Source organism: Sphaeramia orbicularis, chromosome 15 (genome assembly GCF_902148855.1).
Source record: "Sphaeramia orbicularis chromosome 15, fSphaOr1.1, whole genome shotgun sequence".
Taxonomy (NCBI): Eukaryota; Metazoa; Chordata; class Actinopteri; order Kurtiformes; family Apogonidae; genus Sphaeramia; species Sphaeramia orbicularis.
The window spans coordinates 30,634,540-30,656,966 of NC_043971.1; the positions used below are offsets into that span (position 1 = coordinate 30,634,540).

Here is a 22,427-nt window from a genome sequence, read left to right on the forward strand (position 1 = left end):
TCATTATCATAATTTTTCTTTTTTTTTTTCCTTTTTTATCCTGTTCCTCAAAATAAAAAGAACAAACAAGTTAATAAGAACTCAGACTGCTCTAAATACTGAAAAAATATAAACGTTAAATTAGAAACCTTAGACTGAAGACAACCTAAATAGAAAAGGCATTTTGGTTTAAATTAATCTTTCATGATTGTTGAGTTGTTGTTGTTGTTGTTGTTGTTGTTGTTGTTGTTTTTTATAGGACTACATCACACAGACAGAGAATCTAATATCTAAAACCTGTTAGATTTTATAATGAACCTCTATTCCACTACTCCTAATATTCTTATAACAACAGTGGGTTAATCCGTGCTCAATGTTACATTTTCTGTCAGTGATTTTCTAAAAATCTGCCATACGTTTGGATGTAACCTGACTTTAATCCTTCAAAATGAAAATGTGGGACATTCTATGGGACGTGGGACAAATAGTAACAATGCACTGTAGTAGTCCGTCATACGATGGGACAGTACGCACGACGTAAGAGATCATGGGAACCAATTATAGAGCGCGTTGAGTGCTACGTAATCACGTACGGAAGTGTGCGACAGGCCAGCGCGCCAAATTAAGCTAGGCGAAAGCTGACAACACTGCTTCATACAACTTCTGAACCTCTCGTCATAAGAGGCAGCTTCTTTTACTCACGCGGACGCATTAAAACAAGTAGTCTTCCAGACAGAAGTCAGCTAAACGCTTAAAAAGCTCTGAGCCAGGATGGGTTTACTCGAGCGGTGTCAGGAGCTGTTCAAGACCTCCAACCTGTACGAGGTTCTGGGCATCGGTAAGGAGGCGACGGAGGCCGACGTACGGCGAAGCTACTACAAAGTATCGCTCAAAGTGCATCCAGACAGAGCTCCTGAAGACCCACAGGCCACGGAGAAATTCCAGGTACCTACGTCAAAAGCACAAATGGGCTACAAGCTAATGCTACCACATCTAGCCCACATTATGACCTTAGTACGAGGTCTGGATCATACAATTGTGACGTTTTTAGGGGTGCATTGAAGTTACTAGTGAACTAGTTTTCCCACTAGCTGATGTTTATAAAAGCGAACAGCAGGCTTACATATTACTTACTACATGTTTTTGTCCTAAAATTGAGCTGAATTTTAAGCTTAGCTAAAAGACAAAATTTAGTCGATCTAGTTTCCATTCAGAAAAACAGGAGTTCCCAAACTCTGTAGATCTATACATACACTAGTTATCACAAAACGAAGTATAGTAATGTATCTAACATGGCACATAACACTATCAAACATAAATAATGAATTCGATGTCACCTGGAATTGTGTGTTTTCTATGGAGAAAACTGATCAGCCAAATTTAAGAATACAATATATAGTATTTTACAGTTGTCAGTCAATTCAGTGGGTTTTACTGGCATTAATGGCATGAACAATACTGAAAAGAATATTAAATAACCATACGAGCAATAGAAATAAGATAATAGGGCCAATAATAACAGCAAAATAGCAGGAGGTAATAATCATATAATAATCTATTTTCTGAAACAAACAGATAAATGAAGACAAAATATGTCTAAATGGCTCACCACACGTTCATTATGCATCTAGTTACTGCACTATTACTTTTGTGGAAAAAGGGCTCTGAAGATTAATTTTGAATTGAACAGATTTGCCCATTTTTATTTGCATGACATATTAATTTGGAAAATAAAAACCAACTAGAGAGATTGAGCCAGATGAATAGCATTATGTTGACTGAAGATAATTCTTATCAATGACTCCAGATGTTCTAATCATCCAGAACCCAAATATTTTTAGTTACAAGAGACCAGTTATAATTTACATTTAAACAGGCAATTATTTGTTTTAAACACTGGGCACTTTTGATATTAGAATTGCCATCAGATATAAACATGTGTTTTACCCCTAGGTGTTGGGGAAGCTGTATGCAGTGCTGAGCGATAAGGAGCAGAGGGCTGTTTACGATGAGCAGGGAATCGTGGACGAGGAGTGTGACGCCTTGAGTCAAGATCGCTGCTGGGAAGACTACTGGAGGCTGCTGTTCCCTAAGGTATTGGAGTGCATCTGGGGTTTTCTGTTGACTAACATGACTCATTACTGAGGTCATTATTTTGTCTTTGATGAGTTTTGAACTTGTTTCTATTTGACATGTTGCTTTACCCAGTGGTTTTCCAGAAATTCCATGATCCGTATCCAGTCTCTTGTCAGTTTTCTGTAATTCCAAATAAAGGTTTAAAAAAACAAAACAAAACCATAAATGCATGTGTTGTCCTAACATCTTGTTCTGTCTGTTACATCTTAGATCACAGTGCAGGACATCATTGAATTTGAGAGCAAGTACAAAGGCTCTGATGAGGAGCGGCAGGATGTTATTCAGCTATATGTTCAGCACCAGGGCGATATGGACGCCATCACAGAGTCAGCCCTGTGCAGCTCGCAGGAGGATGAGCCCAGGCTCTGCAACATCATCCAGGACGCCATCCAGAAAGGAGAAGTCACTGCATTCCCTGCCTTCACTCGGGAGACGGAAAAGAAGAAAAGAGCTCGTAGGAAGAGGGTGAGAAATGGGCTAGAAAATTCTTGCAGTTGATTTAATTTTTTTTTTTTTTTAACTGATTGATGCCTAAATTTGTCTGTTATGTTATAGATATATAATAGTATGTATTGAACATATATCTTATTTGGTTGATTCTCCAGGCTGACAGAGAAAGGCAAGAAGCTGAAGAATTACAAAAAGAGATGGGGCTGGGAGATGAGGATGAAAGTCTTGCAATGATGCTCAAGGTAATTTGCATATTCATCATCGTATATACAGGGTGACCCAAAAAAACGGGAATTTTTGAAGTGCGTATTGGTAGACATGAGCAAGTGCCAGCACTGCGAGACAGTGACCTTGAGCAAGTAAACACACCCCCATTTTAGTAACCATGGATCAGTGGAACGGGCAACAGCGTGCGTTAGCTATAAAAATGTTTTATAAAAACGGTGAAAGTTTGACAGCTGCGCAGAGGGAGTTCTGACGTTTTTACAACTTAGGACGTCATGGTGCTGTTCCATCAAAACACGCGATAAAATGTTGGATTAATAACTTTGAAGAGACTGGATCTGCGGTCAATGAGGAATCTCAACAGCAGATTTCAAGAATGCATTCGTACAGGAGGACGCCATCTACAGGAAGTAATTTTTAAAAAATGAAAATTCCATCATTGTTTCTTAAATGGCATGTTTTAAGGTTTCAATTACTATGAATAAAATATTTTTCTTCCATCACTCTTGGTTTTATTGGATTGTTAAAAAGTTCCCATTTTTTTGTGTCACCCTGTATATTTGTTTCTGATGACCAACAAACATGGATACATTTTAAATAATTATTTGCATTGTTTTCCAGCAAAGACAGAAGTCCAGAGAGCAGAACTTCAACAGTTTTCTTTCTGACTTGGAAGCAAAATACTCCAAAAAAAGTGGCGGAAAAGCCAAGAGAGGGAAAAAGTAAAAAAGACTGATTTTACAAGAGCACAGGCATTCGTCTCCTGGTTGAGAATATAAAAAGTGCATGATACCCTTTTTTCTTGAGGTTTGTCTAGCATCAGTGTATGAATATGTAATATTTTTATGTCCCATGTGTCCAAATGTTATTGCATCTTGTTTTATGTGTGATATTGTCATTATTCTTCAAATAACATGAATAAATCCATCCAACATTTGCACAGAGCTCTTTATTTTTGTATAAAATTGAATCAAAGAAAATACATTGAAGGACAATGTTGAGTTTCAAGCTTTGTCACATTTGAAGCATGGCTGCCCAACATTTTATTTTAACCTTAAATGAACAGAAAACTGATTTTTGTTTATTTTTACCCTTTTTTTTGCTGCTGCCCTGATGTTACCTGTCAAAGCACCCCACTTTGGCTTTGCACAGGAAACGGTGAAAAATGTACATCAAATACTTTGCACGGTTCAAAACACACTGCTTCCTCTGGTTATTTACACAACAATACCATCAGCTCCCATGAACCTCTGACGTGATTCTTCTAAGTGAGTTTTGAGATGAAAAGATTTCTGCCATTTCCACAACATTCTAATTGATATGGTTTGAACTGAGCCCTAATAGTGAAAAATAAAAATACATGGTAAGAAAAGGCAACAGGAAAGGGTTCCAGCGATGTGGCATCTCAACATGTTCTAGTTCCTGTTTGCAATCAGAGGCTCTGGGTTTTTATTTTACATTGAGCCACTGAAAATTGTCTGCTTATAAAAGTTACAGTACCAAACTCTGATATAGTATCAGAGTAAAAAAAAAAAGTGCCTTAAATCTTCTATCCCTGTGTGGGTGGATGTGTCATTCCCTGCATAGTCATTAAGCTGTACAACAAACTAAAGATGTCAATATACAGTACCTTCACATGTAAATAGTTATATGCACATTCACTTCATACATACATGGTACAAATGTCCACTCATACTGTACGTAGAGATGGATGTTGTTTGGCAGCCACTTTAGCTGTTGTAGAGGTACAAAAATAAGCCTCTACCAAAAACTTTGTAAAGAAATTCACCATAACAGCATAATATGAAAAAATTCTGCTACTTATGTAAAAAAAACAAACTTGTGGGCACAGATGCTGCACTGATATAATAGCACTACAGTATATGGTGTAAAGACGAATGGCTGTAAGTTGTGGAGGTGGTTTCAAAGTTACAAACCAGGTCTGCCAGCCCTGGATGAGATGCCTCCACGAGTGTAAGACCGAGGTGGGACGGACACAGGCACCAGTGGAGCTACAGGAAGAAAGATGCAAAAAAAAGAAAAAAGGAGAAATGTTAATAGACGCCTAAACTTCAGACTAATTATGTTTGCCAAATATGCAGATTTGTGCATACTTAAATTACCTAAGCCCCTTGCTGCCTTCATAGTTTATTTAGAGAGTTTCATCAGCCTCTTTAATCTACTGACCTGGGACGGGGGCTTGTGGGTCTGGCTCCTCTTCATCTTTAATAGGCAAGTGGCCCAAGGGGTGGTGGGAAAACGAGTCCAAAAAAGAGGAGCTGCTGATGCCAAGACTGATGCCGGTCACGCCAATACCAAGAGAGTCTGCTGAAATCATCGCATAAATGCATGCATAACTGATTAGCTGGTACACTGTAAAACCCACTGACAGTATTTACAGTACGAGTGTAAACAAACACACAAGTGGGGGATTTTTATCAACATTGGTGTTTATTTAATGCTTTATAACAGTTCTGACCTGTGCCCACAGAGGCCCTGCCCGGCCGCCCCTGCCCAATATTGTCCAATACTGTGAAAGATCGACGATATGGAGTGTCTGACTGAAAAAAAAAAACCCAACAAAAAAACCCCAAAACATTAACATCAGTGAAACATACTGAGCCAAGTAATCACTTTCACTTTCGGGTCTTTCTATTAAAGCTAAAGCCTGATTCTGCCACATTACCACATGAATTAACATGTTTGCTCCTCCACAAACCAAATTATCACGTGCCATTATGCTGTGTGAACATTCATGATGCTGGGATGATAAAGAGAATCTTACCCTGTACGTATGAGTGGTGTTGGGCCGAGAGAAGCCATCCAGTAGATGATGACGATCTCTGGGTATTGAGCTGCCAACTTCATCATTTATAGCACTGTGAGCTCGGCTGGACGGGCCTTTCTGACGCTAATCAAATAAAAGACATAAACACATGTATTTTTTATGTGATCTGTTGGACGGATTAAAATTTTGTAAACTGAACAGATAAACTTTATTGATTCCCAGGGAGGAAATTCATTCTCTTCATCAGCTCAATAAAAAGAAAGAAAACCAAACAGAAAAAACAGAATTAATGAACGGGCAATGATCAGTCCATGAGTCATCAGACTGAGGTGTAGACTCGTACAGAGTGAGGTCATTTTTGTAAAATGACCTGTAGTACTTAAGTCATCTCATCCTTTTTTCCTTTCCTTTGTCTATTCACCTTCCTGTTTATCCCTCTTTTATCTTATCCCTTTTTTTTTTTTGCATCAAGGCAGGTGCAGCTTCAGTATTGTCGTACCTGTGCAGGTTTGGGCTGCGCTGTGGGGGTCAGCTCTGATTCTCCAGCACTGATGGGGGGAAGAAGTGTGTTTCTACTCAGAGGCAACAGTGGAGAGGTCAGGCGGTCACTGGCTGTGGGTCTGTGGAAGAAGACAAAAAACACTTCAGCAAAGACATAAAATATACAGCAGATCTATTGTTCAGTGTGGCATCTCTGGCAGCTACATACAGTATTTGTGTGGACAGATGACTGAGGGAGTTGTGTGAAAATTCACAGCTTAGGTGTAACAAAGAAAGTCTAAGTCTTGGACTTCATACCTTGTATAAATAAGAGCAGATGTATTGTGTAGATAATGTTTTCATAGACAAATCATTTCAGGAGAGCTATTAAAGTAAGACTTCAACTTCTGACAGATTCTGCTGATAAAATATTGCCGCTCTTTACATGCAGCACATGTGCTTTAAGAGTCAATTTAGATATCAAGAGTGTACCTGAATTTTGCAGAAAAATTCATGTTTCATATGAAGGGAAACAACAGCACATTAACTCCTTTACTCTTTGACTCATGGTTCATGACAAGTTCATCTGTTAAGTGGGTTGCACACATGAAACTTCTATCACCACCCACATTATTCTAATGCACGGAGCCATGAGGCACGAGTTGAAAGGCTTTGAAAGTAATCTCACAGCGGCTCTGCTTGACTTCAGTGAGTGTGGGGGAGAATGAAGGAGAAAAGGCGAAATGGAAGATGCAGTGGGGTCGTTACACTCACAGACGTGTCCCACGAATGACCTCATCCATGGATCCCGCGGTGCTAGACTGACTCAGACTGGGAACCAGTGGTAGGAGAGTTCGGGGAGGTGGGTTTCTGCGTCGGGCTGACTGGGCTGGGCGGGTTAATGAAGAAGTGCTCTGCTCCAGGGTTCGGCGAGGGCGAGGTTTGTTGGATGGAACGACACTGGAGCCAGGTCTGTGGTACACCCTTTCTTCTGGCTCCCTGTGTAGAAAGAAGAGCAGAATACAATCAGTGCTGCTGCATGTCCACCTGCTGCAGTCTGGATGAGAACACTGCCAGACAAGGTGGGCAAACCGTGGACAAAAACATGGCACGAATGAGGCAATGTGCAATGTCCATACTGAGCTCTGTCCAGCACCCCCAGATTCCTCTGCTGTAAAGGGATGCTGTGGATCACGATGAGGTCATTCAGGTTGTGCTGAGTCGCTGCTGCTCCCACAGGGACTCTTGCTGTCTGAATGAGGAGGGGAGAAAGCAATGGGAGAAAAGAGGTGAAAGGCAATTTAGATCGACTCATTTTAGGGAACAGCCTGTTGGTTAGTTATTGTCATGTGATACAGTCAAATAAACAGCTAATCATCATGCAGTGATGTCAGGAGGGCCCTGTATATGCCCTGTATGTGCCACCTACCACACAAATAACCGTATTACATAAAAGACAATAAAAGCAAAAAAAAAAAAAGCATTCCTATATTCTGTGAGAAAAAAGTAATCTCTAAAAGTCAGAGTATCTGATGTTGAAAAGTTGCAGTTAATAAAACCGTAACAGTGTGATGCGTTCATGTTAATCAACAGGCACAAGCACATGTATTCTAAAGATAAAAAATAAAATGAGCCTCTATGGACAGTGCGCACAAACACACCACCATTTTGGCTCTAAGTGAGGGAGTTACATACAGCGGAAGGCCTTTTCTGCTTTTTGGATTTCCGTCTGGACTTGTGCTTTGAGCCCCTTGACTTTGAGTTCTTTGAGGGGAAAAAAAAGTACGACCAAAGGAACAGAGTGGATATTGGAAAAGGAAAGAGACATAAAAGGGTAAGAAATAAAGAAAAACAACATAATCAAAAGAAATAGGAATGAAAAATGGAAATCAAATATAAGGTAGACCAAAGAAAACCGTGATAGACAAAACATAACGGTAAGGGGAAGGGAAGAGGAAAAAGAGGGAGGAAAGAAAACAGTAATATAAGTTAATGAATTGGCAGCATTGAAAGAGTGAAAGAGCAACAAGCAGGAGTGAAAAACAGGTGACATTAAGTATGGATTACAGGACAGAGACGTGTGACTGTACAGTTTTCAAAGTCAGGGCAGATAGTGGGAACATACTGTCACATGCACTAGTTTTTCTTTTAATACACACATCTGGAGCATATAACAGGGTTTCTCCAGGCTTAGGCTTTATGAATCCAATTTAGGACAAATGTCACATCTCTACTGGTAAAAAAAAAACAACTCCTCTATCATATAAAATGTACTATGACTTCTCATGCAACATAATAAATGTAAATAATGCCTTGGGTTCCTTTTTGGACAAACTGGTGTGTGCTCCTCTCGTGACAGGTCTCACTGAACCTGAAAGTAATCTTAATATGATAGAAGTAACACAAAGAGTTGACAATTGTAACTTTGTACTTGTAGTAATTGTGTTTCTGATGAGACTGCTGGGTGTGATGGGATGAATTCTGACCAGGTTGCACAGTTTGCATCGATGCATATTGGTCTCATGTTGGTTTTGTTACAGCATGTAAAAACTAATAATGCAAACTGCACAAACCAACCAGTTTTTAAGGCCCGTCGCATTCCTATTTATGAGACTTTTAAGGTCTAAAATTCACGATTGGATTTTTTAGTTTTAAGACTTTTTAAGGACCTGCGGAAACCCTGATATAACCTCAGCTAACATGAGCAGATGTGTTGGTCAGTGTTGGCTCCACCTTGTTCTACTAACATAATAAAGCTTCTCTGTGTAGGTAATATTTGTGTGTGTTTGTGCCTATGTTAAGTTTAAGTGCGAGGCTGTTATACTAAGAGCTGGATATCTGTTGACGTTTGCTTAAGCCAGAACAATAATGATCAGACAAAAAAAAATGTAAGATCATTTTGAGGGTTTTAGCTGATAACAAAATAAACTCAAAGGAAAGCACTGACTTCTACATATAAATTAAAAATTTAATTCGCTTCACATTCAGAGAACTTAATTTATCTGTTAAGAAAAAACATAAGTACACCCACAAACACACAACCTTCACAAACAATTGTACATACACACATGTACATTTTAAGAGAAATGCTTTAAAATGTCACAGGTAAGAATAACTAGAAACCTAGAAAGATAAAAAAAAAAAAAAGTGTGTTTGAGTAATAAATAAATAAGTAAATGAATAATGGATAATTGCTTGAAAATGGGTCAGACCTCCAAACTAACTATGGGTGTGGATGCAAAGATGGACATGGTGTGTTTTGTTTTGACTAAATCAGTGTATTGTGGCTGTTATCATGGAAGTAGGTAACCAAGACTGTTTCTGCGTCAGGAATAGAGTAAACTAATATGAACAAATGACCAGCTCCTCACACTCCTACATGAATCTCAAATGTGAACACAAACAAACACAAATCTCCCAAAGTGCAACTTTAAGAAAGAGAATGAGTCTACAAATCTACCCTAGTTGCCTTAAGTACGCAGTGATGCCCCTCAGCCCCTCGGACCACTGACCTGGAGCTGCAGTCCAGCTGCAAGCGGGGGAACCCTGCTTTGGCCCAGTTTGGGCAGCATTGTGGGCAGCGAGGAGAGCAGCATGAATGGATTGTTGGAGTCCTGCTGCACAGGGCTCAAGTTCCCACAGAGTTTTTCATCATCTGCTGAACACATGTAACATCCAGTCTGTGCATAAGGATGGACATCATATAATACAAATATGATTTAAACGCTCACAGGACCAAACTGCAGCCTTACTTGTGGCATAGCCTTCCCAGTGTCGTTGGACCAGCTCTTTCATCCAGCCAACCAGCTGCCGCCACACATCATCGAACAGCAGGTCGAGAACAGCCTGGCGACGGCAGCGGTACGGGGACACAGGCGGCAAGCTCCGATACCACCGACCTGACTCGGAACAATCCAGATCCAGGTCATCATCCCTGCAGAGACATATATACTAAATCACAGGTGTCGAACATAAGGCCCGCGGGCCAAAATCGGCCTGCTTAAAAAGTCCAATCCAGCCCATGGGATGAATTTGTGAAATGCAAAAATTACACTGAAAACATTAACAGTCATTTTAGTTCAGGTTCCACATTCAGCCCAATTCGATCTCAAGTGGATCAGACCAGTAAAATACAACCATAATAACCTATAAATAATGACAACTCTTTGTTTTAGTGTAAAAAAAAAAAGTAAAATTGCATGAAAAGGTTTACATTTACAAACTATCCTTTCATAAAAAATGTGAATACCCTGAGCAAATATGAACAACCTGAAATGTCTTAGAGAATTAAGTGTCATTTTAACAATATTCGGCCTGTTACTAAATGTTTTATGTATTTGTAGATCCACTGTGATCTGTAAGTTGTAATGTACACATGTAAATGAGAACCCGAGGCATAATATTGTTAAAGTTGCACTTATTTTTCTTAATAAATGTGTTTTTTACATGGTTGTTCATTCATTTATTCATCTTCTGAACCTACTTTACCCTCACTAGGGTCATGGGGGGTGCTGGAGCCTATCCCAGCTACCTATGGGCAAAAGGCGGGGTACACCCTGGATGAGTCACCAGTTGTTTTGCTTTGTTCATTTATTTATTTTGAATACAACATTAAAACCAAACAGCAAAAAGATTTATATAAAAAAAGAAAGGAAAACATTCGAAAAGGAGCGGGATGAAGTTTAATTTATAATCTCCCGCCCCCTTTCATCACAGGGCAGACATACAGAGACAAACAACCAATCACTCTCACATCCACACCTATGGGCAATTTTAGGTTGACCAATTAATCTATCAGTGCATGTCTTTTGATGGTAGGAGGAAGCCAGAGTACCCAGAGAGAACCCACGCAAACATGGGGAGAACATGCAAACTCTACATACAAAGATCCCTGGTTGGAATTGAACTCAGGACTTTATGGTTGTTCATTTTATTCACACTTTTTTAAAGAGTAGTTTGTAAATGTAAACATTGTCATTGTGTAATTTTACTTTTTTCACTCTAAAATATAGAGACAAGTTTGGAGTTGCCATTATTTATATATTATTATGTTATAATTTCACTGGTCTGGCCCACTTCAGATCATATTGGGGGGATGTGAACTGAAGTGAGTTTGACACTGCTGTAGTAAATCATATTAACTTAGATAAATAGACCACATTTATATAGGAGCTGAGGCCAATCTAGTGCAAAATGACAATGATATAGTTATTTTACTCACAAGTCCCTGCTATCAAAAGCCAGGTACTCCTCCATCAGACCCTCCACTTCTATCACTTTCTGTCGGTCGTAGTTGCCGGAACCAGAGGAAATGCCTTGAAGTCCTTCCAACTCAGAGGCGGAGGGCTTCGACAGAACCGCTCGTCTGCCCTGCACGTTCAGCCTTCACCCAAAATGAAAACATCCACTGAGTGCAACTGTACTCACATGTTTCACAAGCTCTCACATACTGTGTTTTCTATTAATATGATACTGGCAATTCCTACTCAAAAAGTGAAAAGAGTGAAAATCCTAGCATAAGTAAATACCACTGCATAAAGTCAAATCTGTTTTAAGTATAACTGGTCACAGTGTTCACCCATCTACTCACCTCTTGACAAACTTTATCAACAAGTCACAGATTCTAGGTCACAAGCCCACAGAGCCATGGCTCCTGCATAATTGACACCCTGGTTGCACTCATATGGACATTCAACTACTTATAATAAAAATTCAGCAAATTTTCTGATGAATAAATCAGCATAACAGGCCACAACAGTTTCAACCATGTCCTTTTTCAGTTTTTGACCTGTACTAATTAAAGTCATAGTTAAAAGTAAATCCAAACAAAGCTATCTGAATTGGATATTTTTACCAGTACAATGTTAAATGAAAAATATGATCTTTTTAATGACAATGTTTTGTTTGTTATACTTTTAAATGTAATCCATCCTTTAACAGTTTAATTCTGCGTTCTATTAAATGCACTAACTCCATTTAGGTTGTAGTAATTAAACCATTTGCACAAAATTACCTTAGACTGTTTGTTTGTTTGTTACATTTCTAAATGTGCTCTTCTTGTTTTTCCAAACAGAAGAGCTCAGTACAAGCCTGTGGATAATTATTTACAAGAGATCATTGACCTTAATTTGTCTGGATGCCAAAGAGCTGCTGCAGTATCCTGGTGTTCCTTTACTCCACCCTGGTGTTTCTTTCTAGGCTATGTTTACATACATAAGATGCTGGCATTATTTGACTGTGCAGGTTTGATAGAATAAGTCTGCTGTGCCTTGAAACATTGTATTTTGTTATAATTTTTCAACCATTTTTATTTGAACATTCAGTCAGATTTTCACCAATTTTGTTCAGTGTTAGGAAAAAAACTTGACCTTTGCCATTTCAGAAAGTTACAGTTCCACTCAGGGAAGACTTGTTGCGTTTCTCAGCGTGAATGATCTCATAAATACTGTATATTCAAAATGAAGAATGAGTCAGTCAACCAGTGAGTGAGTGCAGATAAGACGTACTCTGCGCCGCCTTTGTCTTTCTCCTGGGACTTGATGCTGCTCTCTTTGCCTGTTGATGGGCTGCTGGAAGAACTGCTCTTCCCTGAAGTAGCGTACCACTGGAAGCCATCATCGGTGGGACACACCAGCTGAGCCCCGAGGATCCTGATTGACACACACATAAAAATCAGCTGACCAGGGAGAAGTTGAAAAAAAAAAAATCGAATCAATCAATGTGGGGACAAGTATATGCACATCGGTGAATTCTGAGAATCTGCCACATTTATACCGTATGTTGTCACAGAAAAACAAGATATTTTTTCGCTCTGAACTTGAAGGTCATGAGGTTGGTGCGACAGCATACCGGAGATGTGGAAATCGTAAGGCCCACTGCTGACATTCATCCTGCAGCCCTGGGAGTATCCCACCCCCACTGCCTCTCCCCTCATAAAGCTCTTTGTCGATTTCCTCAAACATTTGCTGAACCTGCCGAGATGCTGCCTTATCAAATTCCTATGAGACAAAAAAAACAAAAAACAGAGACAGATAGAGGAATGCATGACAGATAGTTATTCCCAGCTCTCATACAGCAGCTCTATGACTGAACGCTGTTGTGTCACAGACTGTTCATTCGGAATTGGCAGTACATCACTGTTCTTTGTTTATCTCACAGCAAGCCTCAGCATGCATGATAATTAGCTCTACAAGAGAGGTGTGTGTACGTGGTTTGTGATTGTGCTGGATTGCTGGATATCGGAATATACTTTAACAAAAGAAGAGTGAGAGGGGTGACTTATGACTGTTTACGTAACTTGAGTTTTTATTCTGTTTTAGGAGCAGCTTGAGGACACAGAACTGAATAAATCATTCAGTCCAGAAAAAAGTTTACAGCAGAAAAGACTAGAAAGACAGTGAGATATCAAATCAACACCCAGAAGAATAAGACTTTCTGAAGAAAGAGAAAAGGTAGACAAATGAGGCATCTATGACAATATAATATTAAACATTACTAGAAAGCTTATTTGACATGTTTGTGACTAATGCTTTTGTTTTGATTGTTTCCATTCAAATGACATAGAGAATTGATGAAAATTTGACAGACTGGCAGATGATATTAAGATGCTTCCTGCCTTACATCATAGCCCCAGGAGAAAACAGAGCTCCTCTCTGTGGAGATGCCGGTGCCCGTGGAACTGTGGATACCTGACCAGGACTGGTTGAAGTCTACTGTGACGATGGTGGTGCAGTCTGAGTGGCCTGAGGCACCAGACGTTTCTGAGCTACATTGTAAAAACACAAGAACCATAAGTTCAACAATGTATATGCTATCTTTGCAGCAGCAGCATCTCAATTGTAATAACCTACCTACCCATTTAAAATTTGTCTTAATAGAGCTGAGAAATGTTTTGTATTGGACACATTAAAACTATACAAGGCAGTAATTTGTAAAGCTTTGAGAAGTGACATCAGTATTTTCCTAACTTCTTTATTATATGCTGCCTGTTACTTTTTCCATACACAAGCTGATCAAACAACCCACTCTTTTGTGGCTGTTTGTAAGAAATCTTTCAAGCAGTGGTTGCTGACATAATCGTAGGCAAGGTTTCAAAGTGGAAAATAAAGGCCAAATGTCAAAGTAATTGAATATTCTAACAGGCTAACTCATTATTTATTCTTTTACCTGCATCTAAAGGAGGTTATGTGATATCAATTTATCAGCTGTGTCTGGTGTCTTGTTTCCCATATCAAGGTCCTTGAGAATCACTTGGCCACTCAATAAGGTGTAATATTACAAAACACAATCACAAAAGCAAGTGTGTCTATTAATTTCAGTGTCACATCTCAATAAAAGTCTGCCTGTATGCATGTTTCAAATCTATCTGCCTCTATCTATCCATAAACAGATTAGTACTCAGTTACCTGTTGTGAGTGGAAACAGCTTCCTGGAGGTCATGGAGGTAACGCTGAGGAGTTTGGTTATCATCTGCTTCCTCTGGGAGAGGGTGGTGGTCCAGGCTACTTCGAGATAATCCACGACTGCCAAAAAAGAAAACACTATTTTAACAAGCAGACAAAAACTGTTGGATTGTCATCATGTTTCAGATGAGACATCAGTACTGTGCTGCTTGTGCCAGGACCCTTTAGATACCTGAAGAGGGCCTAATGGTCCCAAAGGTTAGAATCAAAACAGCTAGGCTCTGCCTTTGACCACATTAAGGCAAAACTAAAAACTTCCTCTTTTATTATTATACAGTGCTTACACAAATCCTGTACTCATGACAAAGATACCCCTTAACTTGACTTTTAAATATCCTTCATTATAAATTATTTGTGAAACCTTTACCTTCACTGTATTTTTTCTTCTGCACACCAGTGTATGAAATAAGTTAAACACACATGGCTATCTTGCCTAATGTTACTGACAGCTTCACAGTTAAAAGAGCATGACATGACGTAATGAAAGCATGGTATTATGTTACTGAAGAATATTTTTCCCGATTTACAATGGTCTATTTAATATTTCTTGTTTGCAAGTCAGAATGTGTAGGAAGTCTAGAGTATCAGCAAAGCAGAGGGAGGTATGAAAACTGGGCCATAAAGATAATAACTTTACACTGTCATTTGCTTCCTTGTGATACTACAGCATAATATGAAAAAAATCTGCTGCAGTAGCAAATTTTGTGTCCTCAAAGCCTGGACTTTGATGTGCGGTACTCACATTTCAAGTTTGTGCGATACAGGTCTCCGGTTGTATCGTGAAATCATCCTCCCTGGTTTCTGTTTTATACGTTAAAATCCCCGTCTCTCATTTTAAGCTCCACGCCCTGGACCCTCTTTGAACAATTAAAACAGAGGTATAACATCTCCGACAGTCCGCACCTCAGCCACCGGTGTAGGACACAGCCGGCCAGTTCTTCGGCTACAGATGCTAACGCTGTGTTTACCTGTTTTGTGCTAATGTTAGGAGGAGGCTACGACTGGCATAAGCTAGCTACAGAAAAGGGGGAACGAAAAGATAAAAACACAAACAGGCACGGGTAGCATTATGAATTTCCTCAAAATATATTCCCTGATGTCACATTTTTACCGCACTAAACTGGTGTCTTGAATGTTTTCTCTCAGCATGGTGTATATATTAAAGTACATGAGTGTGAACTGAAGCCAGCGACCGCTAGATCTCCCTTGCTAGCATAACCAACAACAATAATACGGCTGTCATGGAGACACAGGTTTGTAGTCCCATAGTGTTTCGGGAAATGTATTTCGCATTACCCAGAAAAGCATATTCGTTTACAGCTTTTAAACGACAAGTCCCATCATGCATTGCAACAAGCTAAGCGCTTTTCTGAAATATTTCCGCTTGTTCTAGGTGCGTTCTTATGGCGTATGCTCCCCATTGAAAACTAATTGTATAATTATTATTTTGGTTTAAGTTATATTTATGAGTTTTATTTTATATAAGTGATGTATTTTATTCCACCAAAGTTGCGATAAAATACAATAAATCGTTTTTAGTGGAACTATTTTTCTATTAACTTGGGCAGTCGAGCAGAATTAAACGTCGGACCTAAACATTGATCGATGGCGTGATGGAAACGTACTGATAATTAAGAAAAGTTTCGCGTTTTTTGTCGCTTCTACAGATACAAAGGACATACTGACATGACTTCTCACGTTAAAGAAAGCAAGGTAAGTGAATATGTGTTGATAAAACTGTATAGTAGGGAAGGATATCCTTATAAACCAAGTGCTGCTAGCAAAAACCTGGGTGAGCAAGCCACGACAGATTAAGAACAATTTGCTCTCATTTTGCATAATAAGTTATAAAGATATACGCTGTGGTCATTTAGGATATATATGTATTTTAATCACAGTGACTTCTTCTCTGTTTATCAGCTCTCCTCAAACAATGGTATTTTAGACGGGATACAGAGAAGAGTAGTTCAGGAGGATACAGTCCAGTACAGACTCTTCCTCATTCAGCCCGTTGGTTCAACTGCACAAGCTGAGGAACGACTCACTCATCTAATAGAGGAGATTCTGGCAAAGGTTGCAACCTTCCTGACAGAGTATATCTGGCAGCATCAGCCATTCAACCTTAAGTATCATCCTGAGAAAGGTATAGTGTTGTCGCCTCATTAGGGAGTTACTGTTACAGGGGTTATAAGGCTCTAATGATTTTTTTGTTTGCTTTGATAGATGTTCCAGCTCACATTGGGGGGAGCACTCAATTTCTAGACAATGTGGAAGATGAGTGGTTTATAGTTTTTCTCCTGCAACGAATAACAGAGGCTTTCCCAGAGCTTGCAGCCAGGTGAGCGTTTTGTGTGTTAGACTTAAGACTGTGCATGAATGTGAATCAGTTTCATTGGCTTGTATCAATCACTTGGGTTAACAGCTTCTATTTTTTTTCTTTTGTATGCAGCATTGAGGACAATGATGGAGAGTTTATTCTGATTGAAGCAGCAGATTATCTCCCGAAATGGATAAACCCAGACACCAGTGAAAATAGGGTGAGATGAGATAGATCATCATGGTTTTAAGCCTGTATTAGATACAAGTGGATGATGGCTCAAAAGGATAAACTTGGTAGATGTGGTGTCTTCCAAGATGACAGTGGAGTGTGTCAAAATATTGATTCAAAATATTTCCCTTCTCTTGCAACAAATATCAGCACTTTTATGAAAACCTATAGACCAGGGGTCACCAATCTTGGTCCGCGAGGGCTACTATCCGGCATGTTTTAGATGTTTCCCTCTTCCAGCACACCTGACGGTCATTATCAGTCTTTTGCAGAGCTTGATGATAGGCTGATCATTTGAATCAGGTGTGTTGGAAGAGGGATACATCTAAAACATGCAGGATAGTAGCCCTCGAGGACCAGGGTTGGTGACCCCTGTTATAGATGCTCCATACCAGTTCCTTTTTCTCTGTGACTTACAGGAGTCACTATTTTGTGTGTGTCAATGAGACACTAAGCTATGAGTCTATGCCCCTTTTTGTAAATTATTTTATTAATTGATTAAATTTTGCGTCATTTGCACAGACAGCATGATGTCACACATGATTGTAATGCAATGTGTTAAGTATCAAAGAATTACTGTTTTGTGATGATAGAAGATGTAGACAACTTACTGTGATATTATTGTATCATGCATTACTTAGTGATTCAGATCATTAATGACAGTGCCTCTGTCCATAGGGCATCCATAGAGTAGCGATTCACCAGTAGGAACATTGTGGGCTAATAAAGATGATGCCTGATGTCGATATTTTCTATTTATTTAATATATGTTGTTAATTATTTCCCCCTTTGTGCTAGGGAAATCTCCATTCTACTGAATATGAAAATAGATTAACTTTTTAAGTCATTCAGCCCTGATCTCAGAATTGGCACATATTGAAATTCATATAGATTTTTAAAGAAATCTTGCATAAAGCACAACAGATAAATATCAACCGCTGCTGTTGGTGAAACGACCTCTCACAGTATGTCAGTGCTGATATCCAGTGATAACGGTGTTTGACTGATGTATCTGTGCATCTGTACTTAAGAGAAGGAATTAAATGGTTTGAGTATTAAAAGAATGTAAATCATGTGGTTTGGCCCCAACAGTCAACAGATGTCAGCTCAGTTTAATTGGGGATTTTGGATGAACATATTTCACAGCACTCTCTCCCCATTCTCATTTTCTTTCAGGTCTTCCTCTATAGGGGACAGTTACATATCCTGCCCTGCCCCTCCAATTCAAGTTCAGTGGGCTTCCCAAAGAATGTGGTACCCAGTGTGGCACAGGCTTTAATGCTGCTCTCCACTCATCCAGAAGCTTGTAGAGCAAGCACTAAGATTTCCTCAGCCCTGAGGAAGCGTTTAGAGGGGTGAGGAGATTTCTAAATCTTTACTTTGCTGGAAATGCATGACTTTGTAACAATAGCAGGAGGAGGTCTACAGGAATGTTGGCCATCAGCCTGATCTACTTCATAATGTAGAGTGGTTTATAATTGAAGCAATGATCCACAGACTTAACATAGAAAATCGAAAAGTTTATCCAATTTTCTCTACTTTTAACTCAGGTACCCAGAGAAGATTCAGACTGGCTTGCACCGTGCCCACTGCTTCATACCTGCAGGCATTGCCCATGTGTTGACCCAGCGGCCAAACCTTGTAGCTGCAGCTGTGTCAGCATTTTATCTACGGGACCCAGTGGATCTCCAGGCATGTCGGACCTTTAAGACTTTTCCACCTGATACAAGGGTCCTCACCATGGTACAGATACACCAAGACTTTTTATCTTATTCCAAAATATTACTTTTTTTGTTTTCTATCATATAATTATATATTGATGCAGTTACAGTTTTTAGTGAGTTCTGTTGTTAAATGTCTTTAGAAGCTTCAGCCTGCTTAAATCTTGAATGTTTTTTGGTCTTTCAGGTGACATTCACTCGTTGCCTGTACGCTCAGCTGCAGCAGCAACAGTTCACTCCAGACCGAAGAAGTGGTTTCACCCTGCCTCCTCGCTCTCATCCCAAGTACAAAGCTTATGAGCTGGGCATGAAACTGGTGAGTCAGTACCGGCTGTGTTTTGGTGGTATTTATTTATTTGGTGGCAAGTATTTATTGTTGTTGATACTATGTTAATCTGTGTGTTTCTGTTTTCTCAGGCCCATGGTTTTGAAATCCTGTGTTCTAAGTCCAGGCTACCATCCTCAGAGCCAGATGCTCCAATCAGTTGTAACCCTCAGTGGAAAGGTTTCATAAACAGTCTCAAAACAAATGGCTACTTTCGGGTTAGTGCCACTTTTGGTAAAGCTAAATAGTAATAGCCATTTGCTTGTATGTGTGACCAACTGTACAAAGTGTTGTCAAACATTACCACAAACTGAATGTGCTACATGTTTTTTTACAAGTTGAAAGTTGTGAATTTGATGTTTAATACAGGGAGAACTTGAAGGCTCAGCCCTTCACAGAGAGCTCATGAGAACTGCAGAAAACTTCTTCAAACAGTATGTCTCCTATGAATCAAGGTGCGGGCTTTAATTGTGAAAGTGGCTGTGAATAGTTCATGAACATACCTGGTTAAAAACACCCAGGTGCACATGTGTGAATATTGCATATCTGTGTGTTTTTTTTTTTTTAGTACTGTATCCCCGGGTGAGGAGGTTCTCCAGCTGCTGCACAGCTGCAGCCCTTTGAGCTTGGAAGAGCTGAAAAAACAAGAGTCACAGCTCCCCCAAGAGGACAGTGAGTGAAATAATAACTTATTTTCAAGCAAATCTTAAACTGCAAGTATGGAAGGCAGCACTCCTCAAAGGTTTGGAGAGTGACTGTGAAAAGTTTGTCATTTTGTCCTTGAAAGATCCCAGAAGAATTAAATCTTTTCTCATAACAGTGGATTAAAAAGTACGGTTCACAACAGATGGAAACCATGAAAAGATACATATAAATACAAAATATGTTTGTATGTTTACGGTTAATGTATAAAGAAGATATTTGACATTTTAAATATGCAATATGTAGATACCTGCCACAAGTAGTACGAAGAGCAAATTCATATTATTTAGGTAAAAAGTAATTTACTCAAATGTACTGTATTTTTATCAGTATGTCCTGAGCAACATGTCTATGTACGACTTTAGCACAACACAACTTTAGTACAACATGAAGTATTCAGTGATGTTTTTATGACCTTGCTGGAAAATAAAACTCTCCTTGCATGTGTCTGCCAACTCAGATTCTTTACTTCCTGCCAATATCAATTTTTGTCCTCTTGGTATGCATCCTCCATTCTCTGCTCTTTTCTCTTTTAAGCCTTCTCCTATAATTAGTTTGTCTTTGTGTCTGTCTCCAGGTGACAGTTGGCTGGACATTTCAGCACAGGATTTGGAGCGAATGTTACAAGAGAGGAACGGGGGGAGAGCTGATATTGGCAGCCGGAACACCAGCTCTACTAAACATACAGAGTGCAGTAAAAGTGCAGAGGAGAAGAGAAAGGAGACTGAGGACAAGCACCAAGAAGAGGATGCTGGTTACAGTCTTGTAGCAGTGAGTCAAGGGATGAAGAAGTTCCTCAACGCCATGTCGTCACACGAAGGTGCAGAACTGCCATGGTGAGAGTGAACACGTTACACAGCCACTAAAACCAACAGAAGCAATAACCGATGTTTGAGTTCAAATCTCACAAGATGAAACATGTACTCTGGAATTTCAGTTTGCATATAAGGTAGTGCTCACATAGTTTCTCTTAATGGTATTCTTCATGTCTAATTTGTTCTGTGAAACACATTTTTAGGTTTGTTTTGTAATTTTGGCAGAATCACAGTGCAGTCTCCTTTTCACAAAATAAAAAAGTTATAAAAACCACTAGCTTTATTGCGCTGTCTCTTGATTTTATATTTTGATTGTTATGTTTTGTTTTGTTTTTTTTAATTCAGTGGGATTCACATCTGTTGTTCCCTTGAAATCCTAGTCTGCTCTTTTTTTGTCATTCCAGGACCAGCTCCAGTCAACCTTTCAGTTTTGACCCAGACTCCATGGCCAACACACTAGACAGACTATTGGGTATGGACATATTTAGAAGGAAAAGAAGAGCTCATGACATGATTGAGTTTCTAAGTCAGATTGTGTTAAATGTTTCAGGGAGCAAGGAAGAAGACCTCGATTCAGATGATCTTGATGATGATGAGGATGAGGAGGAAGAGAAAGATGAGGAGTTTGATTCAGCCGAGATGAAGGGGGCAGAGACTCTGGACAATCTACGAAAATACATGGATCAAATGGATCAGGAGCTCATGGGCACTCACATAGGCCAAAGCTTTAAACAATCGGTAAGACTGAATTTTGCTATTTTTTCACCTTGAGAGATTTTGAATGAAAATATATCCTATCTTACCACCACTGAGTATCTTTTTTTTTTTTCTAATTTTTGCAGAATTCCAACAAAGCAGGCCCTGGCGGTGGCTCCTCTCATCCCTCTGCCACCGACAGTCCCCTGAGGCAGGAAAGTCCAGCAGAGACCGAGGAGGAGATCCAGCCCCTAGACCTGGACCTTAACTTGGTCACCAACCTCCTGGAGTCCCTCAGCTCACAGGCAGGACTCGCTGGACCAGCTTCAAACCTGCTGCAGAGTCTGGGAATACACCTACCCCCCAACTCTGACCCTGCGTAAGATGGACGACTGAGGCTCATCTAATGAATGAAACAATTTACTGGTGTCTCTGATGAATGAAAGGAGCTACAACAGTGGTGAAGCCCACAAGGTACTATGACTTACAGCTTCAAACCTGCTTTTATATCCAGATAAAGGTGTTGGATTGTTGTATTGACACACTCGGATGTGAAGCTGGATATGACATTTTTCAACAAATACCTTCGTCAGTTTTTACTTAAGGAATAGAATTTATTGCATTCGCTGCTTCCAAGAATTAGACATTAAATACCAAAAAGGAAAGACTATTTGTATTTCCGTGTAATGAAATAATGTTTGTGTGCCATAATATTTTGTGAAATGTTTTCTAGTTTTCTCAGTTAAAGAAACCTGGACTTGTTTTGTAATTTTGAAGGGAGAATTAAAATACAAATATGTTTGATAAATCATTTATCAGTGATCCTTTAAAGCCTAAGGCAGGACTAAATGCCAAGCACATGGGCATTCTGTCCCACCCCACTCTGTTTGATTTGTGTGGAATCATGTATAGTTTGTTAGTGAGCTGTTATACCTTGTGATTTAGTCCTGCCATAGTTTTTATGTCCGTTATCTTTGTATTGACAACACTGATGAACATCTGCACTGATGGTAGCACCTAAGCCTAGTTGGTAAACAATAAAGATTTTGGAAATAACATTTTTTGTCATGTATTTATGAATTTGCCCAGACATATCCTCT

The 22,427-nt window shown here is 39.4% G+C and overlaps 3 protein-coding genes across 10 annotated transcripts; 2 read left to right on the forward strand and 1 right to left on the reverse strand.

The window, feature by feature from the left end:
* Window positions 1-577: 577 nt before the first annotated feature.
* dnajc9 (DnaJ (Hsp40) homolog, subfamily C, member 9) lies at window positions 578-3,520 on the forward strand. Its single transcript, XM_030155964.1, has 5 exons — window positions 578-924; window positions 1,933-2,073; window positions 2,326-2,580; window positions 2,721-2,807; window positions 3,412-3,520. The coding sequence occupies exons 1-5, from the start codon at window positions 751-753 to the stop codon at window positions 3,514-3,516; spliced, it is 762 nt and encodes a 253-aa protein (XP_030011824.1). The 5' UTR covers window positions 578-750; the 3' UTR covers window positions 3,517-3,520.
* A 204-nt stretch (window positions 3,521-3,724) lies between these two features.
* On the reverse strand, window positions 3,725-15,737 carry fam149b1 (family with sequence similarity 149 member B1). Of its 7 annotated transcripts, none has more exons than XM_030155960.1 (16): window positions 15,263-15,737; window positions 14,464-14,580; window positions 13,679-13,823; window positions 12,908-13,056; window positions 12,565-12,708; window positions 11,280-11,441; window positions 9,811-9,992; window positions 9,571-9,713; window positions 7,754-7,822; window positions 7,198-7,310; window positions 6,833-7,057; window positions 6,078-6,198; window positions 5,576-5,701; window positions 5,270-5,351; window positions 4,978-5,115; window positions 3,725-4,802 (listed from the first exon to the last, which is right to left on the reverse strand). In XM_030155960.1, the coding sequence occupies exons 1-16, from the start codon at window positions 15,307-15,309 to the stop codon at window positions 4,720-4,722; spliced, it is 2,046 nt and encodes a 681-aa protein (XP_030011820.1). In that variant the 5' UTR covers window positions 15,310-15,737; the 3' UTR covers window positions 3,725-4,719. The 7 variants fall into 7 exon arrangements, with proteins under 7 accessions (XP_030011820.1, XP_030011819.1, XP_030011818.1 ...); XM_030155959.1 differs by having other exon boundaries at window positions 4,978-5,118; XM_030155958.1 differs by having other exon boundaries at window positions 9,571-9,716.
* A 344-nt stretch (window positions 15,738-16,081) lies between these two features.
* On the forward strand, window positions 16,082-22,383 carry ecd (ecdysoneless homolog (Drosophila)). Of its 2 annotated transcripts, XM_030156626.1 has the most exons (15): window positions 16,082-16,233; window positions 16,441-16,664; window positions 16,742-16,858; window positions 16,970-17,057; window positions 18,245-18,423; window positions 18,619-18,811; window positions 18,977-19,105; window positions 19,207-19,332; window positions 19,484-19,569; window positions 19,683-19,786; window positions 20,394-20,652; window positions 21,036-21,103; window positions 21,182-21,369; window positions 21,474-21,727; window positions 21,837-22,383. In XM_030156626.1, exons 1-14 carry the CDS (start codon window positions 16,207-16,209, stop codon window positions 21,708-21,710), a joined length of 2,025 nt encoding a protein of 674 aa, XP_030012486.1. In that variant the 5' UTR covers window positions 16,082-16,206; the 3' UTR covers window positions 21,711-21,727; window positions 21,837-22,383. The 2 variants fall into 2 exon arrangements, with proteins under 2 accessions (XP_030012486.1, XP_030012488.1); XM_030156628.1 differs by having other exon boundaries at window positions 16,441-16,663; window positions 16,744-16,858; window positions 21,474-22,383.
* Window positions 22,384-22,427: the final 44 nt, after the last annotated feature.

Excerpts from the sequence above, each read along its gene's own strand:
- dnajc9 (XM_030155964.1), top strand. The coding sequence starts at position 751 with ATGGGTTTACTCGAGCGGTGTCAGGAGCTGTTCAAGACCTCCAACCTG. Across the intron at positions 2,074-2,325 it reads GGAGGCTGCTGTTCCCTAAG|ATCACAGTGCAGGACATCAT; the intron begins GTATTGGAGTGC and ends GTTACATCTTAG. Across the intron at positions 2,808-3,411 it reads GTCTTGCAATGATGCTCAAG|CAAAGACAGAAGTCCAGAGA; the intron begins GTAATTTGCATA and ends ATTGTTTTCCAG.
- fam149b1 (XM_030155957.1), bottom strand. The coding sequence starts at position 15,309 with ATGATTTCACGATACAACCGGAGACCTGTATCGCACAAACTTGAAAT. Across the intron at positions 14,581-15,262 it reads GTATCGCACAAACTTGAAAT|TCGTGGATTATCTCGAAGTA; the intron begins GTGAGTACCGCA and ends CTTTTTTGGCAG. Across the intron at positions 7,311-7,753 it reads AGCAGAAAAGGCCTTCCGCT|ACAGCAAGAGTCCCTGTGGG; the intron begins GTATGTAACTCC and ends CTCCTCATTCAG.
- ecd (XM_030156626.1), top strand. The coding sequence starts at position 16,207 with ATGACTTCTCACGTTAAAGAAAGCAAG. Across the intron at positions 18,424-18,618 it reads CTGAGGAAGCGTTTAGAGGG|GTACCCAGAGAAGATTCAGA; the intron begins GTGAGGAGATTT and ends CTTTTAACTCAG. Across the intron at positions 20,653-21,035 it reads GAAGGTGCAGAACTGCCATG|GACCAGCTCCAGTCAACCTT; the intron begins GTGAGAGTGAAC and ends TTGTCATTCCAG.